The sequence below is a fragment of the Culex quinquefasciatus genome, chromosome 3 (assembly GCF_015732765.1).
Source record: "Culex quinquefasciatus strain JHB chromosome 3, VPISU_Cqui_1.0_pri_paternal, whole genome shotgun sequence".
NCBI lineage: Eukaryota > Metazoa > Arthropoda > Insecta > Diptera > Culicidae > Culex > Culex quinquefasciatus.
In genome coordinates, this window is record NC_051863.1 from 126171016 (window position 1) to 126195479 (window position 24464).

General features: G+C 34.7%; 2 protein-coding genes across 2 annotated transcripts in view; one reads left to right on the forward strand and one right to left on the reverse strand.

Moving 5' to 3' along the window:
• LOC6043324 (protein fem-1 homolog B) overlaps positions 1–24464 on the reverse strand; it is a 35961-nt gene that overhangs the window by 4738 nt on the left and 6759 nt on the right. The window lies entirely within an intron of this gene.
• Positions 1128–2755, forward strand: LOC119768891 (PR domain zinc finger protein 2-like). The gene is made up of 2 exons (XM_038260660.1): positions 1128–1396; positions 1526–2755. The coding sequence occupies exons 1-2, from the start codon at positions 1274–1276 to the stop codon at positions 2675–2677; spliced, it is 1275 nt and encodes a 424-aa protein (XP_038116588.1). The 5' UTR covers positions 1128–1273; the 3' UTR covers positions 2678–2755.

A 24464-nucleotide genomic window follows, 5' to 3' on the forward strand; every position in this document is an offset into this window, starting at 1 on the left:
CACAAGCGCAGCCAGTCCGAAGAAAGCATCCGGGAAGAACTTATGGTTAGATTACGCCTCAAGTTCTTTCTTGTCATGATTGCAGTACTTTCGAGAACCCCCGAAATGTATTACACTCACTAAGGGCCGCTGCGTTGCATTAACCGCAAGAGACAGTTTCTATGAACGGAACCCACATTTCATGGAATCATCAGGGGAAGAAAAAGAAGTGAGGACATACCGTACCAACCACTTCGAGTTATTTCTAGCAAAACAATGCCAAACCAAAGGGCCGTTGTGGGTTTGTAAACAAAGAGTGTATCTCTTTCATGCCAGATGTAAACATCCTCTAGCGTGAGCAGGACACACTCTTTGTTTACAAACCCACAACGGCCCTTTGGCATTGTTTTGCTTGATTTATAGAATATGGTGTGTAGTGTGTGTAGGGGAATCGTTGGGGAAGGGATTGTTGTATTTTATAGTAAATGACCTTGTGACATTATTTCACCACTACGGATTAATTCACTCAAAGGGTGTTAACCCCTCGGTGGCCGAGTGGCTAGAAAATCTGATTACCAATCTAAAGGTGTGAGTCCGAATCCCACCTGATTCCATGCGTTTTTTGTTCATATTCAAAGTTCAATTATAGTCGAATAATTTCAAGGAGACCGGTCGGGAATCGAACCCTGAACCTTCCGCTTATGCGGCGGGAGCCGTAGCCATTACACCACGGGCCGGTCCTTGCAAAACCTTGGGGTGCAGTTTAAACTTTTTTTATATTGTCCGTTTCTCTCGAAGGTACACGCCGCGCGGCATTTCAGAATGTGCCGCAAACACTGTTACCAGCGATTTTCTGCACTTTTGGTGCGATAAAAAACATACCCGGCAACAATGCTATGCAATTCAAAGAAGAAGATCAACAAAAACAAAACGCGCAGTATGGGATTTGACAGCGCGCATTTGCCGAAAGTGCGGCGCGTCGTTTCGAGGCTGGTATGCCGCGTGTCTTTTTCGGGAATACGCACAATATTTATAAAAAACGACACTCATTTTTCAAAGAGATGAATTTTCTTGATTGGTCACCCTGTTGTCTTATCGAGGACGAGGAGATGGATTCTGCAGGCGCAGGCAGAAAACCCAAACGTCAAACTTGATGCTTGTTGTTGCAATTTTCAGTGCATTCAGCCGGCCGCAACGAACGCCACAGAAAAGTTTGCATGTTGCACTTCTGATTAAATTAAGGGCTTGGTTTACTAACAGTGTTTCGTATCGATTGAATTAAAATCCCAGCACGATGGACACGTGCTGCCGGACGTGCTCCCGGACCGACAACTTCCAGGCGATTTCGGTGGACGCGATCTCGCAAAACAACGGAGAACCGGTCTATCTGATGCTGATTTACTGCACGCAGCTGCAGGTGAGTTGGACAGGATCTAATTATGTGGCTTTGTACCGTTATGCTGCAAGCTTTCTTAGGGAAAGTGGAGAAAGTCCATCGGAGGAAAAGTCTAACCTTTATATTGTATGGCTTCTTTTCTAACTTCAGTTCTCCAACCGCGACAACTTTCCGCAGCAGATATGTTACGACTGCATGGCCCGGCTGGACGCCGCTTTCGAGTTTTGGAAGCAGTCCCGCCAAGCTGACGCCACTCTGCACCAGCAGCTTGTGCTCGGTTCCGGCAGTCAACAACTGGTGGCGACCACGACCACCACTACCGTCGATGTAGCGTATCCTCCGGAAGGACAAACACAACAAGCGCTGCCGGAAGACGAAAACAACTTCCAGGCTGAAGAGTGCAAGTTAAATGCTCAGACGCAGGTCATTGCGATTGACGAGGACGTGGATTCTGAAGTTGAGGCGATTACGGGGGAACAACCGCCGCCGCCGCCGCCGATGGTGTCGGTCGGGGAGGAAGGACTTGGAGACGAAGCCCTGACACATCAACGGTACATCATTGATAGCGAAGCCGAGAGTGAGGGCGAGGAAGAGCAGGAACCGGAGCCGGTTAGAGTGGAAAGGCCGACGACGAAGCCAACGTTTAAAATCAAGATCAACCGCACTAAAAAGACCAAATTCGTGACCATGGGAAGGCTCAAGTGTCAGCACTGCAAGCTGAGCTTCCACGCGAGTTCGCTCTATCAACGCCACATGAGAATGCACGCCATGACGTGCCAACACTGTGGCAAGGTCTTCGCGTCCACCACATCCCGGAACCGTCACGAGACTAGCAACTGTTCGGTGCTCAAGAACGTAACCTTCAGCATTTACTGCGAGCACTGCAACCGTGGCTTTACCAACGACAAGACCCTTAAAAAACACAAAGACCACGTCTGCCCCGTCCTGCATCCCGACGGTTCCCTCTACATCAACTCCGCCATCTGCAAGTACTGCCGCAAGGGTTTCTCCTCCAACCAGAACATGATCCGCCACCAGCGCCTGGCCTGCCCGGTCTTGAAACGACCCCCGGACCAGCCGCTGTCCTCGGTGCACGTCCCCAAGCAGTGCCCCTACTGTCGCAAGCGGTTCAACACGTCCAAGGAAATCAAACGGCACGTGCGGCATTGTCTGAAGCGTAGACCAGTTACACCGGCGCCGCCACTGCAGGAGGACATTGACAGCCCGAACTACGAGGTACACCCGGCCGAACTGCTGGACTGCGTCATGAAGCAGGAACAGGACGAGTTGCTGGAAAATTGAACGGGGACTCTTTAATTGTAGAAGCACGAAGCAGCGGAAATCTGCTGTTTCAGTAAACGAATAAACGAATAAAACAAACAATTGTCTTTGAAACCTCTCAAGAAAGAAATTCGGTCACAACGGATTACGCCCGATCAACAAGTTTTTAACAAATGAACGGCGATCCTGACCGTGACATCGTGCACAAACTGCACGCAGTTAAAAAAAATCGTTCGCAGTAATTATTGTGAATGCACGAGCACGAGTCGTCGGCTCGCAATTGATGGTAGCAGTCTGGCTCGTGTAGTTCCGCTAGAGTTTACTGCTTTTCCGAGCGCGTTTGTCGAATGGGGCAAGAAATTGAGGACGACAACATGACAAACACACATGTGGCTTTTGTTGTCGACGCTTCTTTCGATCTGTTTTTTTTTTTATTTTCATAAATTGAAGAACATTTTGAAACAAACTCCAATTTCTCTAAAATTTTGCAAAAAAAAAACTCATTTCATCAATTTCCTTACGTCCTAAAACAAAACATTAGATTCTTTATATAAGAACGATTCCATCCCTAACATTAAGATACTTTTTTACTCAACCTTCTCCAATATCAATCAAACTTTGTTGACATGTTATCCTATACACGCAGAAAAATGTTTTTTGCCTTCCTCACTTTACTGAGGAAAGGCTATAAAATTAGAGATCCTAAATAGGGAGACTGGTCGAAGTGAATTTGACGTACCCAAACAGACACGAGTTTGACGTATCCAAACGAGCATTTGCCTTTACCCCCAGCAAAACTTATCAGTGTTGCCAAGCTCAAAACATACGTTGCCAGATCGATTCAGCAAACTTAGACCAGTCTCCCTATTTAGGGTCTCTATATAAAATCACTCGAAAAATGAACTTCTTAATTCGACCTCGTAGACCCACCTTCACGTATACATATCGACTCAGAATCATGTTCTGAGCAAATGTCTGTGTGGATGTGTGTAGGTGGGTGGACAAAAAAATTGTCACTCGATTATCTCCGGACTGGATGAACGGATTTTGTCCGTATTAGTCTCATTCGATCCGTCTTGGGGTCCCATAGGTCTCTATTTAAAATCAGCAAGTTTAGTTAAGTACTTCAAAAGTTATGCTAAAAAAACGATTTTGGCGTATGTCCGGAAGATTGTAAAAAGGGTGGTTTTTGCAAGAAACCCTATCATGTTATACATTTTTAGAAACGTATTAAAAAGACCTTTCCAATGAGCCCAAAACATTGATGATCTGACAACCCTATCAAGAGTTATTAGCACTTAAGTATTATTTATACACTTTTTGGAGGCCGGATCTCAGATAGTTCAATAAAAATGATGTCCGGGTCCATCATGCGACCCATCGTTAGTTAGATAATCGGAAGACCTTTCAAATGAGCCTAAAACATCAAGGATCTGACAACCCTATCAAAAGTTATTAGCACTTAAGTGTTATTTATACACTTTTTGGAGGCCGGATCTCAGATATTTCAGTAAAAATTATGTCCGGGTCCATCATGCGACCCATCGTTAGTTAGATAATTGAAAGACCTTTCAAATGAGCCTAAAACATCAAGGATCTGACAACCCTATCAAAAGTTATTGGCACTTAAGTGTTATTTATATACTTTCTGGAGGCCGGATCTGAGATATTGTGATAAAAATAATGTCTGAATCTTCCATGTGAACTTTCGTTGAATAGGTTTTTTTTTATCAGACCTTGCCGATGAGCCAGAAAAATTGAAGGTCTGCGAACCCTATCAAAAAAAAATCAGTAATAAAATTGATTTGTTAAACATGTTAAGGGAATGTTGCTATTTTTACTGAATGTATTGACTTTATGAATGTGAGGAAGGCACCAACCACCTAAAGGTGGATTAAGTATCGTTTTTTAATATTAATGAATTTTGGTTCAAAACTAGGGTACGTTATCCATTAGTGGACCCCTTTCCTATAGTGGGCCCTCTGAAGGGTTTTTGATGAAAAATTCAATAAAATCACAATTTCAAGCGTGTTGGTGCCTACTAAACTTTTATTTGGCATGTTCAGCATCATTTAAATCAATCTTGACTGATATTGAATTGTCCTTTTTACCAAAATAAGTGTTTTGAGTTCGACATCTGAAATCAGCCATGGCCACTAGCATTTTCACAACAAAACTGCATCTATACTTTATGATTGAATTTTCGTTGAGTTATGGCCATTTCAGTGATTCCAGTTAAACTGTTAACCAATTTCTCAATACTGTATTCAGTTAAATTTACTGAAATCTGCACTACTGAAATTTTCAGTAAATTAAAACTCGCTTAAATTTCAGCAAACTTTGACAGATCTATACAAATTTTACTGTAGTTCAGTGAAAAGCTAACTGAAAATTTCAGTAGTGCAGTTTTCAGTAAATATTAGTGGACCCGGGTCCACTTTAGGAAAAGGGGGTCCATAAGAGGCAAAAAAAACTTTTTTTCAAATGGCTATTTTTCTGCTCAAAAACAAATAAACTGATGAAATAAGTAGTCAAAATTGTTCAAAAGAATTCAGTTTTCTTCAATTGCAATATTTTACAAAATAAAATCCCTCGATAATTTGACTTTTTTCTAATCTAATCTAATCTAATCAAACCCTAGTGCAGCCAATCTTTCGAAGGGATCCTGGAGAGTGCCTTGGGTTAGATAACGCCGAGCACTCTTGTCAGTTATTAACATTTAGTGCGCATTAGAATGCATTGAAACATCCCAAGCGTTAAAGCGGCCAGGCCTACTGTGTAAAGTTTTATTGCAGAGACATGATTCGTTGAAGTGGGTGGAGTTTGAGCACGAAGTGTTCGAACAACAAAACAATTCTAAATCGACATTGGAGGAGGAAGCGTGGGGACACCCCACCATACGCTCCGAGATTTTGGTTTTATAGAGTTATCTACGTGCGCATGTATTGCGTGTACGTACACGAAAAAGATTGAGGTTAAATTTTGTACCGGCCAGCAAAACAAATACGCACGACGCTGGTGTGCGTGAGATCAGCCTTAAATAACTCTATTTGTTGGGAGCACCATGCTAAGAAGGTTTGGTACTCCGGGACCCTCTGGGATGGGACATTGTATTTCCACGAATGCCTGGACTCTATTTGCCGTGGTTATAGCGCCACAACTCGCTCAAGAGAAAAACCATAAGTATGAATATGACAAAAAAAATAATCATGTATAGAAATTTTATAATCAAAAAAATTAGATATTAAAACAAAAAAAAACAAAAATCAAAACAAAATCATAGGAAAAATTTTCTTCTCAAAATTTAAAATATGGCTCAAAAATATCAGATTTCCTGTAGTCAAAGATAATGAAAAAATGATAGCATTTAAAGAAATTCGAGGTTTTTCAATCAATGAAAAAAAAAGCAAAAAAATATCATAATTACTGACAATGTCCTATCCGTCGTCCATTCAACTCCAGTCCAGCGTTATTCCACCTGGCCGTCGACGAGAGAGAAATTTCTTTTGCTGTCCGCTTAAATACTTTTTAAATAGAATAAGGCCACATTCTTTTCCTACTGATGCAATCCAAGTCGAGCTTCTCATTCCCATTAGCCAATCAAAATTAGTTGATTTGAATTATTCTATCAAAACTAATGTAAATTTCCAATGAAGCTAATGTAAATATATATCATTTATCATGATACCTTTTAGTACATGATTAATACAGTCAAGACTCGATTATCCGAAGTTTCTTTTTATTTTCTTGCTTTTAACATCAAATTCGAGTTCTGCAACCCCAGTTTAGTCACATTTGAATGGTTGATTGCCCATAAAATTAAAAATGCATTTTTTTTTCAATATTTCATCACAGTTCTCCCGCTGTGCTCTTGTGTGACGGACGTGTGGCAGCAGCGCGCTCGCGGCTTTGTTTACGTTTGGAGGTGTCGTGTTTTGCGGGTCAAAAGTACCGATAGTGGCCGTCGTTGTTCTTTCGGTGGACCTTCCGCCCCAACATTCCGAGGAATGGAGGCGAACGAATGCAAAAGGAAGAAAGATGACGATAGCAAAGTGGAGCAGAATCTGCTCAACAACAACAAGTTCAGCCCGCTAGCGGAAAACAACAACAATGCCAGTCTAGCAGGAGGAGGGGACGCCCCGACGGTTCCAGCACCCGGCCAGTCGGCAAGTAAACAAAAGCAACCACCTTTGATAGTGAAGAACATCACGGACTTTTACAAGATCGTGGCGATAGTGGAAAGTTGTAAATTTGGTTTCGACCCGATTTACAAACTAACCCGATTTGGAACCAAGGTGACCTGCTTCTCTGTCAAAGATTTTGGTAAGTTGCAAGAGCTCCTTAAGAAGAAGAAAGTGGAATTCTAGACCCACGGCCGAAGAAGCGAACGATCTCACCGGGTTACCTGATCAACTGAAACCGGATGAGGTCAAGTACCTTCTGAAGAGGGATCTCAAGCTGGACGCGCTGGAGCACCTCCATGTTATGTCATCAAGCGGAAGGAAAAGTCCACCGTGGACGAAACTCCGTACATTGTGGTCTTCCCCAATGGATACACCAATCTGAAGAAGCTAATTGCAATGAAAGTTGTGGCAAGCACTATCATCCGGTGGAAGGCCTACAACAACTGTGGGGGTCTCCACAAGACGGACGAGTGCAAAGTCCAAGAAGCAGAGTCGAAGCGGTGTGTCAACTGCTCTGGACTTGATCCAGAGGCGCCAGCAGGCGTCGAAACCGAAACCACCGGCAAGGAAGGCGGAGAAGCAGAGTTCAGCAATTCCGGCGTTGACGCCGGCGGAGTTCCCTCCGCTGCCGGGCGCAGTTCCGGACGGAAAATCGAAGGATCGCCCTCGCCCCGCAGGAAGAAGCCAAGGAAGCAGTGGCTCCCGAGACGGTAGAGCCACGAAGGAGGAAGTCGGGGAGGTCGTCAGTAACATGGTCTCGGAGTACGGAGAATAAGAAGTTATTTTTGTTATAATTCGCAATTCGCAATTTTCAGTGTAAGAACAGGCCTTGACCGATCTTATGCACTAGGTTCCCGACGAACACGCACTGCCCTTACACCTACATCTCACCCTTGCTCTGAGTCAGTACGAGCAGCACGCTAGAACACGCTTTGAGTGTTCGTGCCAGGCATGCACACCTTCTTTTCCGGTTACGCATTTTAACTCGGCCGGGGGTGGTACATTAAGTAGGGTTTGATGTAAGTATAAGCGCCTAACCATTTATAGTGTGCCTATCAACTTTCATTAAAGCAAAAACTGTTTTATTTTTAGTTTGAATCCAAAAACTTATTGTTATTTACTGTGTATTGTTTTCTCCTGAAATCTTCCCTAATGTTGAGTCGTGTTTATCTGTTGCTATTTCTTTTGTCACGGTGTTTTGTTACAATTTTTGGTCCTAAGCATGTTATAAAAGTTTACCAAAAATACAATAGTAATATTTGTGTTAATCCTTTAACCATTCCATAAATTGAGTAAGGGCTCAAACCTCACTTGTTTCAAAAAAAGGGTGAAGATTGAAAACAATAGACAGTAAAAGAGAATTTATTTTATAAAAATCAAGTATCAATAGTAAGAGAATGATGAGCGCAGAGCTGAAAATGTCAGGGGTCCTGACGCGAAAATCGGCGACGCATACACGATTTTTTCAGATCCATTCACTGAACAGCAAAACCGTGACATAAACAAACCCGTCTCAGTCGTGAGTGCCCTAGCTCACTGAGCAGCTGCAATGCGAGGCAGTAGTCGACCAACGCTCATTCGACGTTGCACGCACACACATAAAGAAACAAGTTTTTACACAAAAAAGTTTGTATTTATGCGTGGAAATGTAATTTTGAATATAAGTTATGGTTGTTTTAAGTGTTTTGCACAGTCTAGAACCATTCAATTGTTTAAAAATAGTCAAATAGTGTTTAGAGAGGATTTTACGAGTCAGTCATACGACACGAATTGAGTGAGTGTAGCTCATTTTTTCACGTCTCTCGTTCTCCAGCAACCGACCGGCACGAGTCAGGCGGTAGTGGTTGAACGGACACAGCACTACACTATGGGGTATTTCCATATAAGCGAGCGGCCAAAAATATTTTTTTGCTTTTTTGTGACTTTTTTGTGTTGTTTGTACTTAGTATAATGAAAACAAATGAATTTTGATATTTTTCCAAAAAAAAGTTTAATTTTCGATTTTTTCATATATTTGAGGCCACATGCATTAAAGTGGTGAATTTTAATATTCTTGCTCTGTCTATTTGATGCACGGAATGGCGGTTTATGCTATGTTAAAGTTTCTGATTTACGTTCAATCTCCCTCCTCTTTTTCTTGAGTTTAAATCCACCTCTCTTTGAAAATTCTCAAAAATGTTTAAATATTAATTTGACGGGCATTTGAAAAACCTATCAAAGTCACCCCGGGCTATCAAAGTCACCCCAGTTTACGGTACCAACAAAGTCATGAATATCAAATCAATTTCAAAACATACATAGCAGGTACGTCATTTCTGCCTCCGCAGGTGAATAATGTGATTTTAACCAAGCGTATACGCGAAATCATTAATTTTCTTGCATGAATCAAAATGTTCAAAATGGCATAACTCAAAAAGTGCACATAAGTGCACTTTGAAATTTGGAGACAAGTTAGGACATGGTTCAAATTTTAAGCTGCAAAATTTTCAGATCGCACAAATGCACACAAAAAAAGTACTCCATTAACAAAGTCGAAAAAAACTAAATTTTGAATAAAAATCCATCTTTTTTTATTTTTATTATTTTTTTTAGCCTATAAAAGTGTGTTTTGTAAAATGTTATTGAAAAGTTGAATCAATTACCTTTCTGAATATTTATAATGATGCAGGAAAAAATACATAAACAGCTACACAGTACAACTATGAAAAATAATCATTTTTTTGTCAAAAAACATGTTTTTTCTTACCATTTTCGCCTTAGAAGGTCTGCAATTCAGTGAATATTGAACCTACAACTTTCAAACTCCGGATTTTTCTTAGTTAAAATGTTTATTTTCGAAAAAAAATACCAAAAAAATAATTAGAGTATGTCGGTTTTTCGATTTATGGCCGCCTGAAACCCCATAGTGCACTATGGTACATTGGGTGGCCAAGTTTCAAAAAAGTTACCTTCTCCAAATATTTTTTGGTATTTTTTTCTCGAAAGTAAACATTCTAACTAAGAAAAATCCAAATTTTCAAAGCTCTAAGTTTGTTCATTACGGAGATACGCAAGCTAAAAGTCAAAAAATGGAGTAAAAAACTAGCGTTTTTCGTAAAAAAGGCTGATTGTTTAATTTTAACATAGCTCAGCAATTTAAATATTTCATTAGGACAATTGTACATCGTTGGAAAGGTAATGAGATAAGCTTTGAAACTATTAATAGATAAAATGTTGTTTCGAAACCAAAAACTGAAGTTTTCATCGAATAACTGAAGCATTTTTTTGACAAAACTTATTTTTTTGTGTTTGTTAATCGAGTACTTTTTTTGATAGCCGATGCTAAACATGAAACTAAGATCACTTGAAAGATTGGATCATAATCTAACATTGCTGAAATTTCCAGCCTGCGATTTTTTGCGTTTTCGGAGATATGCCATTTTGAACATTTACGTTTTATCAAAATTTGCTGCAATCTACATATGCGCCCGTTTATTTCACTTGCTTTGCTACCTACCTGACTTTATTGGAATTTTCTGTTGCCTCAGTTTAATATTGAGTACCTTAGTCAAAAAAAGGTATTCGTACCGAAGTTTCTCAAGCGAAACTAGGAATCTCAATTTGAAAAAAGTATTCAGCAAAATATTGACTTAGCATGATGAATTTCTGCGATCAATCCATGAAACTGATCCACATTAAAGTTCTATGTTGGTTAGTACAAAACATCATAAAAAGTACCTTTAACATATCTTGAAGCCGTTAGAAACTCAATAATCAAAAGAATTTTCATGAACAAGAACATTAGGATTAGTTAGAATATGTGTTGTATTTTATCGTTTTACTTCATAATTAATATTTTGGATAAAATTAATTTTTCTGTTATTTGGTTTTACAATTAAAATTTTCGCAATTATGCCCGTAAGGGTGGGGGGGGGGAGGTGGGTCTCAAGTTATATGGCATGGACTCACAAAAAGAAACACACAGCAGTAAAAAATAAATATTTGACTAAAAATGAATTTATTACGCTTAACACAATTTTGTTGGATGGGAGGAGGGGAGGGGGGGGGGGTGAAAGAAAGAGGAGGGAGGGGTTGTGTCCTTAAAGTGGGGATGTATTAACTTATCCATAATTTAATAATATAAACTTGCAATACAATATATACACAACTCTGTTGCACTTGCAAATGTATGAAAAGACTATTTATTATAAACAATCAACTATTGAAAAACATGGAATGTCATAAAAATGTACGTATATCATTTCAATACCATACAATTACCCAAATTTGTATGAAAAAACATTTAAAAAGCAAAAAAATAATTTGGCCGCCTGTTTGTATGGAGATGGCCCATAGTGCACAGTAGGCTTACAGTCAGATGCTAGCAGTGAACAAACATTTTGGTTTGCTTCATGTGTACGCTGGGTTGGAAACATTTTGCAGGCCTGGATGAGCGTATTTTGAAGAATAAAAATGAGAAGCTAGATGTATTAGATGTAAAATTAGACAATAGTTAATAAATGGAGATACAAAACAAGCTTAGATTATAGTAATGATAATTTATAGGACAGATAAAGAATTATTCAAATAAATAAATTCGCAATAAAATCAAAAAAAGATTAGGCGAATGATAAATAGACTTGATATTACTAGTACATTAAGGAAAAGTATATTTTAAAGGAAAAAAAAACAAAACAAAGTTTGTTACAGCAGTATTAATTGATAGAAAAGAGTGGAAAAGCTTTGAGAGATAAGAGAATCAAAAGTTAGTAAAATTAAAATCAAATGTTGGATATTAAATAGAAGAATCAGTGAAGAATTGGGAATCAGAAGAGCAAAATAAAAATAGGAGATAGGTGGTAGCTGAGAATGAAGAGAAGAGAAACCCCGTTGTGCGATGTTTCAGGTGTTAATTTAATCTAATCGGTCTTTATCGGTGAAATCTGACGCAAATTTTAGAAGAAAGATAATGAAATTTTAGGTGGATAGGTTTTCAGGTACATCCACAGCAGTTGACTCAGCATACTGCGAATCAAAACAATACCGTCTACAATCACAAATTATTTCCCATTCCCACGTTGTCGCGCCCCTTTCTTTTAGCCGTCTCGACTCTGACCCGCGGTGGTCAAAGGTTTACGATCCGTTTCCACAGGCCACCAGCTAGGTCATCATGAAAATCAAGCCAACGTGGAGGTAAGAAAATAGGACACTCGCAAGGAACCAGAGCTATACTGTTCTGATCAAGATAATTCGGATGATCTAACAGAACTACGGATGTAGTTAGTTACGCTCCTTCCAGGATGTTCCTTACGTGGACATCAACCGAAGAGCACGCAACAAGGTCAGTGCCATTGCATGCTCTTAGGTATCAATCCTTGGCCTGCTATTTTTGTTATAATTATATATTAAATTTAAAACTGATCCTCGGTCCCAACCTGGTCGCAGCACCTAATAGGACCTAATAAAAATAAGCTATGAATAAAAAAATAAATAAAAATAAAACAACAAAAAAAATGTGATTCGATTATCCGAAGTAAAATTTTGGCAAGGTCTTCGGATAATCGAGTCTGCACTGTAATTTAATTTATAGGAATATTTTTTTTCTGTGTGCAATATGTGAAAGTAGCGAACAGCTGTGATGAACATTAATTCTCCATACAAACATTGGAGCAAAACAATTCGGCCCTTTCTAAATATTTTTGAAAAATTCGAAGTGCACGTGTTTCTGGGGACCCCAATTTTATGCTTCCCTTCGAGTTGAGCCTGCGCAGAAATTTCGTTAATCGGTGTTATCGGGCTGAATAATGAATTTTTAACCAGTGGTAATGCTTCCGCCTCGTAAGCGGTAGATCGGGATTCAAATATAGGCTCGAACCAACACAACTGATTATCGTTTCCCTTCTGGATGGGATTGCTCAGTAAAGGGAAGGTAGTGTTGTACCATCACAGGCTGGAATTGATCACAACACCGTAGCGATGCGACCTCTGGAATGTTAACATTAACCTTAACATGTTAACATTAAGTTTAGAAATAAATTGCCATTGAAAATGCGACCCTGATACTCTTCATGATTCATAGGAAAAAAAAATACTTTCACTTACGTGGAGCACTTGCTATTTCATGTCTGCCAAATTTTCCAAACATCCAGAATTTAGTTCCCTGTAGTTCGACTGAATCTATTAATTTCACGTCAGCCTCTAATTGCGCATCGTAAATTCATCTGAAACACCTAGTGCCATGCGTCTCCACTCCTTCCGTTCACTAAAGTGGTCCACAAACGGAGAACCGCCATTAATTATCTTGCCGGGAGAATTTCTGGTGAATAATCTGACAAAACCAGCTGATTCCACACCACAGCGTTGTTGGCACTTAACCCCGCACAAGAAACCGCGCCAAGATGTTGCTCACACGAGGGTTTCTTTCTTCGAAGAACGGTTGCGTTATTTTTAGATCGGGTTCTCCAGCAGCGTTTACTTTACAAATAATCACACAGGAAGAATGGCGCCCGGTCGCGTTGGGAACAGACCCAGGTTCAGGAACCGGTCCTTCAACCTGGGTAATCTGTAGAAGCGTTCACTATTTTGTAGCAATGTGGTTTAACTCTATTTTTTCAGACAAATGATTCCAAACATTTTGAAATTAAAAAGACATTTTTAAATTCAAAATCTACTTTTCTTCAAACAACCTACCAAGAAATTATCAAAACACGTGCACGATCAACCAGCAAATCCGCTACTGTGTTCAAAGAAAAAATACCATTAAATTAATCACCCGATGACCGTGTTATTAAGAAAATTTGTTTACCCTGTTGATTTCCCGTGTTGTTGTCGCGCAGTTTCCGAGCACCGAGCACACGGGGCGGGAAAATTGAACTTTGGACGGATTCTGCTGATCTGAGAACCACACCAAGAAAATACCCCATCGCTGCGAAATTGTCCCAGCGCGGAAAAGCTGGCGGAAACAATAATACGGAAATCTTTGCGTTTAAGTTTGCGTGGTGACTCTGTTTTGATGTCTGAGAAGGAAAAAGCAGAGATTGGGACTAACGTCTTGAACTTGGTTTTGTTTAAAAAGCGATTCAAATTATTGCAAAAAAAAATGCATTAAAATAATAATATCACTTTGCAACTTTACATTCCGTACACGATTATCCGAAAATTTCCCTTCGGATAATCGAATCTTCAGATTATCATCAGACTAAAGCTGGACATTTTTGCAATATAGGGTATATGACCCTATTTTGGACTTAGTACCTATTTTGGACCTATTTTTATTAATCGAGGTAGTTCAGGCTTTTAAAGTACGAATTCATTGAATCCAACCAACAGAAAGTGTAGGCTGGATCGTTTTGTATCTAACCTCTTCCAAAAATGTTAACATTTTTGATTATTTCCGCTTTTTCAGCCACTTTTTCCAACGCCATTCGAACTTCCTTTCATTTTCCTAGCACATCGATTAGGTCCAAAAATTCCGGCCTCGTTGCTTATCAGATTTGGCTCGCGACACCTTGATGATTTTTTCTGTTTCACACCAAGCAATTTCGTCCGGTTTCCGAGCAATGTAACTGTTGTTTATTTAATTCTTTCTTGTTTTCCGTCAATAAACCATTGATATAACTATTCTATCTAATCTAATCTAATCTAATCGAACACAAGCGCAGCCAGTCCGAAGAAAGCATCCGGGAAGAACTTATGGTTAGATTACGCCTTAAGTTCTTTCTTGTCATTATTAATGATTGCAGTACTTTCGAGAACCCCCGAAATGTATTACACTCACTAAAGCGGCCCGGCCTACTGCGTTGCATTAACCGCAAGAGACAGATTCTATGAACGGAACCCACATTTCATGGAATCATTAGGGGAAGAAGAAGAAGTGAGGACATACCGTACCAACCACTTCGAGTTATTTATAGAATATGGTGTGTAGTGTGTGTAGGGGAATCGTTGGGGAAGGGATTGTTGTATTATATAGTAAATGACCTTGTGAAATTATTTCACCACTACGGATTAATTAACTCAAGGGGTGTCAACCCCTCGGTGGCCGAGTGGCTAGAGTATCTGACTACCAATCCAAAGGTGTGAGTTCGAATCCCACCTGATTCCATGCGTTTTTTGTTCATATTCAAAGTTCAATTAAAGTCGAATAATTTCAAGGAGACCGGTCGGGATGCGAACCCGGAACCTTCCACTTATGAGGCGGGAGCCGTAGCCATTAAGCCACGGGCCGGTCACCATTGAAATAACTATTCTATTATCGAAAAAAACTCATTTCAAAATATTTGTTCAAATCAGCCGCGTTGGATCAGTTTTTGGAGCTACTTTGCAGTCGGTTCAAGGCTATCACCAACACATGCATAACAAGGTGTTGGCAGTTTTGTTTATCAATTTATTTCGATATTTCATTGAAATGGATTGAATTTTTTTAATTTAATATTTTGAATTAAATTTCTTTACTGTAATTATTTGAATGAAATATGAGCTTTAAACAGCAAATGATTAACAGAAACAATGAAAATATGTTTTTTAAACGATAAAAATGCAAATTGATGCTAGAGATTTAGATGATTGTTAGGACCGATTGCAAAGTATCCCAAAATTTAAACCGATGTTGATTTTTTTTTGTATTAACATCATTATCACCAATTTAGCCGCATATATTTTTAATTTTTGCTTCAAAAAATGCAACTGGCTACCCTGTTGGAATTGAAGGGGAAACGATTGAAAACCCTAAAGGGTCTAGTTCATTAAATCGTCAGCTGTCACCGTGACAGGAGCTGTCAACATCGCTTACGAGTGGTTTTTGAAAAAGTCGTATGAATTAAATTTAAAAAAATCTTGAGTTTGTTTTAAAAAGATCCTAAGCGCTAGTTGTAAACAAATCCATTTTTCGATCAGATCTCGATCAATTTACGAAATATAAGTAAAAAATGCTTTGAATTATCATCTGCACGTCTTTTAAATGCTCTTTACTGGAAAACAAACAAAATTTAGTTTGGTTCAGAAAAAAAAAATCAAATATGTGTCGGAGATCGTGATGGCTTTTAAGACGTATTACAAACTAATCAGAGAAATATACATATGGAAAATATATTTTTCTAAGTTTTATCTGATTTTTGCATATTTATCCATATATAATTTTTAAAAATACAGGTATAACGATATTTTCACAATTGGCAGCGTTGGTTTATAATAAATTACACTTTTAAATTTTACCGTGTCAATCATGTTAGAAACACAATTAAATCAGCTAGAAAAATAAAAATCTTCGAAAAAAAATAAGCATCAGAGGTTAATGCGATGTTAACATTATGAATTTTATGATTTGAGACATATAGCCGGGGTGACTTTGATAGGTTTGATATTTTTCCGCAAAATGAAGAGTAAAAATTGAATACGTACGGAATGGTATGGAATCATACTGACCGTGGTAGAGAAGTGCTCAAAGTACCTCATGAAGAACTTTTCATGAAATTTTGAAAAGTTTAAAAAGTTAGTTAACTATAACTAAGAAAATGTTGATAAATAGCATTATTTTCATCTTCTCAACGTGTCATGATTTTTTCAATGAGCATGATTTTGAATCGTAAAACGGAATGCATTTTCGGATTCTTCGGACAATCTTCTACTAGGAAAAGGTAAAATAAGTAATATAAATATTATTAAATATTATTTGTTGTTGAAACATAATTTAAAAAAATCTCATAATTTAAAGGCATTTCCAGTAAAACAAATTCCATATAAAATGTGAAAACTTTTGATTCATTCTTTAAATTCAGTTATACATGTAATATAAATCCATAATTTAATAAACAAAACTAGTTTCAACGAATTTCAGGCAAAGTTCTGAATTTTTAACAATATTACTTAAAATTTATATGTATTATATTAAAAAGCTTATAAACATAATTAACTAAGTATTGACATGAATGATTTTCTTAAAAATTATATCAGCAACTCAAGTGATGGTAAGTTCGAAGTAAAAATAATGTTTGAAAACCTCAAATCTGCTTTTAAAAAGACAAACTATGACTATCAAAGGCACCCTGGTATTCAAACAAAGATTTTTTTCAAATATTGCATTGTTTTTAAAGTGCAACATGTAGTTAAACTTTTTGTCAAGCAACTGTAAAGTTTAACATGACAGATGAGAAAGTTTCACACCAAGTTACAAGCTATAATCTCCCTTTAAAATTTCTTGATTGTTTAATAATATTTGAACATAAGTAAAATCTGCGTAAAATTTAGAACCTTTTTTCATTGTATCTTGTTATGTATCTGTGTCATTCATTTAATTTTAAGATAAAGGGTTTTTATTACGAGTAATAACGGGTTGTCTTTTATGTTCTAATACTTGAACAATTAGGTCGTAAGAATATGCAAATTGTAAATAGGACAGAGACCATTCAAAATGATTAAAACACGTTCTCAAATTCAAATCCATTGTTTCATCATAATTGTTTAATTTCTGAAATAAATATTTTCCAAATTATAATCGTGGATAGGCCCTTTGGTTTATCAAACCGAGTTTTTGTAAGTGTGCGTGTTGCCGCCGCACGCCGCAATTCGAGTTGTCCAAATTTCAACCAATCAGAGTGTGGGTCCAAAATAGGTTCAGCGATGTCTCCAAAATACATTCAATAAGTCCAAAAGCATCCAAAAATGTTTTACTTGAAATGCTTATTACAATGGAATGGTTAAATTATTTTAAATTTTCAATAGTACACTTTGTTAAGCATAAATTAAGGCACAAAACAATCCTGAAACGAGCCAAATTAGTTAGACCGTTCCTGAGAACTATGCGAACTATGTTGACGCTTTGCATAGTAGGTCCAAAATAGGGCCATATACCATATTTCCCCTAAAAATGCCTATAACTTGATCCACGAAGATTTTTTCATAATTTTTTTTTCAGAAATGTGTATATCCGGTACTAGATTTTGCACCATCCTAAACTAATCGCAAAAGATGCTTTTGTTTGTTTGATGTTTGATGAAAGCTTTGATGATATTTACTAGAAGATTAGCATAAAATTATTGTTTTTAATTTAAAAAAAGTATTAAATCACTTTACAAGTCCAGAGTTTTTTTTTTTTTTTTTGGAAGGGTCCAATAAACTACATTTTCAATTTTCGGTTTTCGGTTGCTTTTGAATACCCCCGACTCAAGGCCAGGGATGTTAAAATATCAAAATATCAGCTCTCAGCAACTACAATTATCCAACCTGAATATTCATGCTTCAAAAACAACTGCTCTTCTCTCCTTATTGAAACTCTCAGCGCCGTGGTAGGCTCCTGATCGCCATCTCGCGTTCTATCATTGCAGTTTCCGGAGAGATTGAGAGACTCAGCGGTGAGAGCGCATTGTCGAGGAAAAGGGGAAGAGTGATAGAGTGAGAGAATGACATCGCTGGGAATCACGAGACACAAGAAGAGATCTCAGAAGCTATTCGCGATTAAAAGCTCAAAAATTCCGACAGATGGCGCAAAGCATCGAAGAATGACGATTCAAATTTTCGCTGTTCGGTTACATAGGAATGCAAACTTAAAATTGAATTTACAGCTCTTAAAACAACTTTTGAGAAAAAAACTCAAGTAGTACGAGTGTAAACTTATTGCCCTCTATAAATTAACGCAATAAAAAAAATTTGGAAAAAAAATAATTTTGAAAAAATTATATTGTTTAAAATGATAGAGCATCAAAAGTTAACAAAGTATCAGCTCGAATTTTTGCTCAAAAGTTATTTTGAACGCTGGAATTTAACAAAACAGAATTCGCATACATAACCTCAAAGGGCGGAAATTTCAATCGACATTCTTCGCTCTGTTCTGCTACTCAACACTAGGTGTCACATGTCGTTTGGCTCTTGAACGGCAATAGTGACGGCCACTATACTCTCGGATGTTTTTGGTGCAGAGATAATCAATTGATAGTTTTTCTATCACTCATTTGCATCACTGCTCAAGGCGGTTCTAAAAACACCCAAAAAGCAAAAAATTGATTTATGAAACATTTTCAAAAAAAGCTCTAGAAGTGATCAACGGGCCATTTTACATGATAATTCAAAACGGGTCCGCAGGCCACAAAAAATCTTCTCGTGGGTCATACTTTGGTCACCCCTGCTCTACAGCTCAACCCCGCCTTTAGACGGGCTCCGATCTAAAAAAAATAGCAAAAAATCTATTTTCAAACAATTTTTGATCCTTAAAAAGCATTGGAAAAAAGAAGTCTTAAAATTTTAGAAAATGTATGGGTTGGAAGGTTGACTTGTTTTATGTGACTTTGCCAATATATTTAAAAATGTATTTTTTTTTAGCTTTGGCTATGTTTTTTACTACCATTTCCTATATTTTAAGTAAAATGTAGTATGCAGTAATTTTTCTAGTGTACCAGACTATGTATCTACGCATTTTTTACAATTTAAATGATAATGGAAGAGGTGACTGTAAAAACGTAAAAAAATAGATAGGCAAAAAGTAATTATATTAGGTGGTAGAATAGGCCAAATACTAGCAAAAACAAACATAAACTAAACAAGATAAAAGCCAATTATAATTTCATGGTGTCGATTTCTGGAAAAGTCAGGGAAAACCTGGAATTGTCAGGGAATTTTATTTGACCTGGAAAAGTCAGGGAAAGTCAGGGAATTTTAAGCTGGGTCAGGGAATTTTGATGATCTTAAAAATATAACTACAAAATTTCATTTCTTTTTGAAAATTCGCCCTTGATGATGTATTTGAATGTCTTCCAGGCCAAACTTTGCAACATTAATAATATTTAATTTTTTATATTGGTCAGTCCGGAAGGAACGCAAAACTCTATATAAAAATGCTTAAGAAAAGGGTCATGAAGAAAAGGCATTTCTTCGCGCGTTGCTTGTTTGCAATATGTTTAGGTTTGAAAATCAAATAATTTGGACTTGCTTTGTTGAAAATTACAAATTACTGGCGCACACAGGGTGGGACAATACGAGGCAGTTGCCCCACCATCCTCAGAGATTTTTTCTAAAATTGGTCGTTTCCTCTGCATATAGGGACCACAGAGAAAATCATACATTTTGTCAGAAAGATTAAATGATTAAAAAATTCTAAAGTTAAAAAATTAAAAAAAATCTTAAATTCTAAAGCTCAAAGATTCTAAATTTTAAAAAAATTCTGAAATTCTGATATTTTGGAATTGCTGATTTCTTAATTTTCTAAATTCTTATTCTATAATTCTGAAAAAAATGTAAGGTTAGAATTTTTTCCAAAATTTCACGTTTGTATTCGTTATCTAAATTTATATTTTTCTCAAAATTAAACTGAACAATGATTTGAAAATGATCCAAAGTAATCTAATTTTGTGTAATCTAAAATGTAAGCAAAATAGTGATGGTGAAATGGAATTAAAAATTAAAAAAATAAATTCAAGAATTAAAGAAATAAAACAAAAATTTATGGAACAAACAGGGTTGTTACGGACGGCGCGAAGTTGGCGCGGATCTCGCGCGGTAGCAATTTTGATAAAAAAATATTGGGAGAAATAAAATTACTTTCTACTTTAAAAGAAAAATATTATTAACATTCAGGATAATTTTCTGTTTTTTTTTTTCGTTGAGTGTAAATACTTTGATTTCTTTTTAATTGAATTTTCTTCCTTGTTTTTATTTTCTCAATAAGAAACGTCGAAAGATGAAGATGAAAATTATGAAGAGATTTTTTTTTCAAATGTGTTGTTGAGGATTTCTTAAATAAATGTTTTACTACACTCAACTTTCTTTTAAACATACTGACTCTGAATATTTAATTTCTTTTAAGTTTTGAGTATTTTTTTTACCCTTATTTAGTGTTCTTTTATACTCTTTTATCATGTTTTATCATCTTTTATCATGTTTTAAACTTTTCTCGAAGATACAGACATTAGGATGTGGGTGTACTGTGCTTATATCCAAAATATGAGCTTGATTAGACGTAACAGAAGCTGGCCTTTGAATTTTAGATAGGATTCAACCAGTAGAAATATTTTTTTAAAATTTAAACATTCTCGAAGAAAAAATGTCTGCCTGTGTGGATCAATCGGACCGCGTACTGGACTCACAATCCAGACGTCGCCGGTTCGAATCCCGAGGCGGACGCAAAAAATTCTCAGTGTAAAATAGCTAGTCGGTGCCCTCTCCCCGTGCCATACATTCACACTTAGGAGACCCGGGAGGCGGAGTCTTGTCGCAAAAAGAATGATACACGCCTGTGGATCCGTTGACGAAACCGAAAGTTTTAAGAGGGCCACATTAAAAGGTGTTACGTCGATTCCGTTGAAGAAAAATAAAAAAATCAAAACATTAAAAAAAATTCAGCTCCAACATTCAAAATTGAATTATTCAGAAATTTGGAAATAAAATTAGAAAAATAGTATTCAAAAACTCAAAAAATATATTTCAAAAATTTAAAAGATCCAAAGTTTTTAAATTAAAATTTAAAAAATCTAAGCAAAAAAAACAATGAAAAGAACAAAAAATTATTGTTATTATTATTATTATTTATCTTTATTAATTAGCTAACATCCGGAGGTTCAAGGAACTAAAATTTTTTCTTATTTTCCTAAATTCTTAAATTCTTAAATTCTTAAATTCTTAAATTCTTAAATTCTTAAATTCTTAAATTCTTAAATTCTTAAATTCTTAAATTCTTAAATTCTTAAATTCTTAAATTCTTAAATTCTTAAATTCTTAAATTCTTAAATTCTTAAATTCTTAAATTCTTAAATTCTTAAATTCTTAAATTCTTAAATTCTTAAATTCTTAAATTCTTAAATTCTTAAATTCTTAAATTCTTAAATTCTTAAATTCTTAAATTCTTAAATTCTTAAATTCTTAAATTCTTAAATTCTTAAATTCTTAAATTCTTAAATTCTTAAATTCTTAAATTCTTAAATTCTTAAATTCTTAAATTCTTAAATTCTTAAATTCTTAAATTCTTAAATTCTTAAATTCTTAAATTCTTAAATTCTTAAATTCTTAAATTCTTAAATTCTTAAATTCTTAAATTCTTAAATTCTTAAATTCTTAAATTCTTAAATTCTTAAATTCTTAAATTCTTAAATTCTTAAATTCTTAAATTCTTAAATTCTTAAATTTTTAAATTCTTAAATTCTTAAATTCTTAAATTCTTAAATTCTTAAATTCTTAAATTCTTAAATTCTTAAATTCTTAAATTCTTAAATTCTTAAATTCTTAAATTCTTAAATTCTTAAATTCTTAAATTCTTAAATTCTTAAATTCTTAAATTCTTAAATTCTTAAATTCTTAAATTCTTAAATTCTTAAATTCTTAAATTCTTAAATTCTTAAATTCTTAAATTCTTAAATTCTTAAATTCTTAAATTCTTAAATTCTTAAATTCTTAAATTCTTAAATTCTTAAATTCTTAAATTCTTAAATTCTTAAATTCTTAAATTCTTAAATTCTTAAATTCTTAAATTCTTAAATTCTTAAATTCTTAAATTCTTAAATTCTTAAATTCTTAAATTCTTAAATTCTTAAATTCTTAAATTCTTAAATTCTTAAATTCTTAAATTCTTAAATTCTTAAATTCTTAAATTCTTAAATTCTTAAATTCTTAAATTCTTAAATTCTTAAATTCTTAAATTCTTAAATTCTTAAATTCTTAAATTCTTAAATTCTTAAATTCTTAAATTCTTAAATTCTTAAATTCTTAAATTCTTAAATTCTTAAATTCTTAAATTCTTAAATTCTTAAATTCTTAAATTCTTAAATTCTTAAATTCTTAAATTCTTAAATTCTTAAATTCTTAAATTCTTAAATTCTTAAATTCTTAAATTCTTAAATTCTTAAATTCTTAAATTCTTAAATTCTTAAATTCTTAAATTCTTAAATTCTTAAATTCTTAAATTCTTAAATTCTTAAATTCTTAAATTCTTAAATTCTTAAATTCTTAAATTCTTAAATTCTAAAATTCTAAAATTCTAAAATTCTTAAATTCTTAAATTCTTAAATTCTTAAATTCTTAAATTCTTAAATTCTTAAATTCTTAAATTCTTAAATTCTTAAATTCTTAAATTCTTAAATTCTTAAATTCTTAAATTCTTAAATTCTTAAATTCTTAAATTCTTAAATTCTTAAATTCTTAAATTCTTAAATTCTTAAATTCTTAAATTCTTAAATTCTTAAATTCTTAAATTCTTAAATTCTTAAATTCTTAAATTCTTAAATTCTTAAATTCTTAAATTCTTAAATTCTTAAATTCTTAAATTCTTAAATTCTTAAATTCTTAAATTCTTAAATTCTTAAATTCTTAAATTCTTAAATTCTTAAATTCTTAAATTCTTAAATTCTTAAATTCTTAAATTCTTAAATTCTTAAATTCTTAAATTCTTAAATTCTTAAATTCTTAAATTCTTAAATTCTTAAATTCTTAAATTCTTAAATTCTTAAATTCTTAAATTCTTAAATTCTTAAATTCTTAAATTCTTAAATTCTTAAATTCTTAAATTCTTAAATTCTTAAATTCTTAAATTCTTAAATTCTTAAATTCTTAAATTCTTAAATTCTTAAATTCTTAAATTCTTAAATTCTTAAATTCTTAAATTCTTAAATTCTTAAATTCTTAAATTCTTAAATTCTTAAATTCTTAAATTCTTAAATTCTTAAATTCTTAAATTCTTAAATTCTTAAATTCTTAAATTCTTAGATTCTTAAATTCTTGATTTTTGTTACCATCTCAGATTACAGAAAACCTGGTAAAATTTGAAATATTTTTGGAGTTATTTTTTTCGGTTAGAGACATTTTGAGAAGAAGATGTCGGAAAATTTTCTTCGATTTTTCTAAGTGACGCTTTGGTAAGATTATCGAGTTTGAACTGTATCTTAAATTTAAAATCTCAAGATCGAGGATTGACTATAATTTTTAATTTTTATTATTTTACTTTATTTAGGTTTTTTGATCAAAACTTCTAAAAGTTGATTTTTTTATTTTTTTTGCCAAGATGTTTGTTTTGGCTTTTCTCTCTAGTTTACCTAATCCTAGCAAAAATACATTTTCAACGTTTCAAGATTCTGTGTTCTGAGTTACAAAATTGAATTTATTATGATACTCTTTTGTTTGTTTGCCGCATAATAATTTATCTTGAAATGACGCGGATTTTGCGTTGATTGGGTTTCGGGATGGCGCGGATTTTTTTTTTCGATTTCTCTGTAACAACCTTGAATAAAGAAATTTGAGAGTTCAAGAATTTATAAAATATGGTCTCTTCGGAAAAGTTGTTTCAACTTTAATTAAGATCCAACATCCGAGATTTCATAGGGATTGTACAACTACATTTTACATATTTTTCCCAAACAACATTCAAGGGCTTACAAGGAGGAGTTCCCGTGGTCAGATTGAGCTTAAATTTGAAATCTATTCCAATACACCCAAATATCTAAGTTTGATAAATAATGACTTTTTGAAAAGCTCGAGCAGGTTGTATTTTAGGCTCTGGTCAAGGTAGACATTTTTTTTAAATTTCATAGCAAAAATATTTTTTAAAAAAAAATATCTAAGAAGATGTTTTCTTCAAATATCCAGAAAAAACCGTTAACTTTAAATACAAACATTGTTGAAAAAGACCTAGATCTTTTTTAAAACCGTAAACATGTACTTGAAAAATTCACATT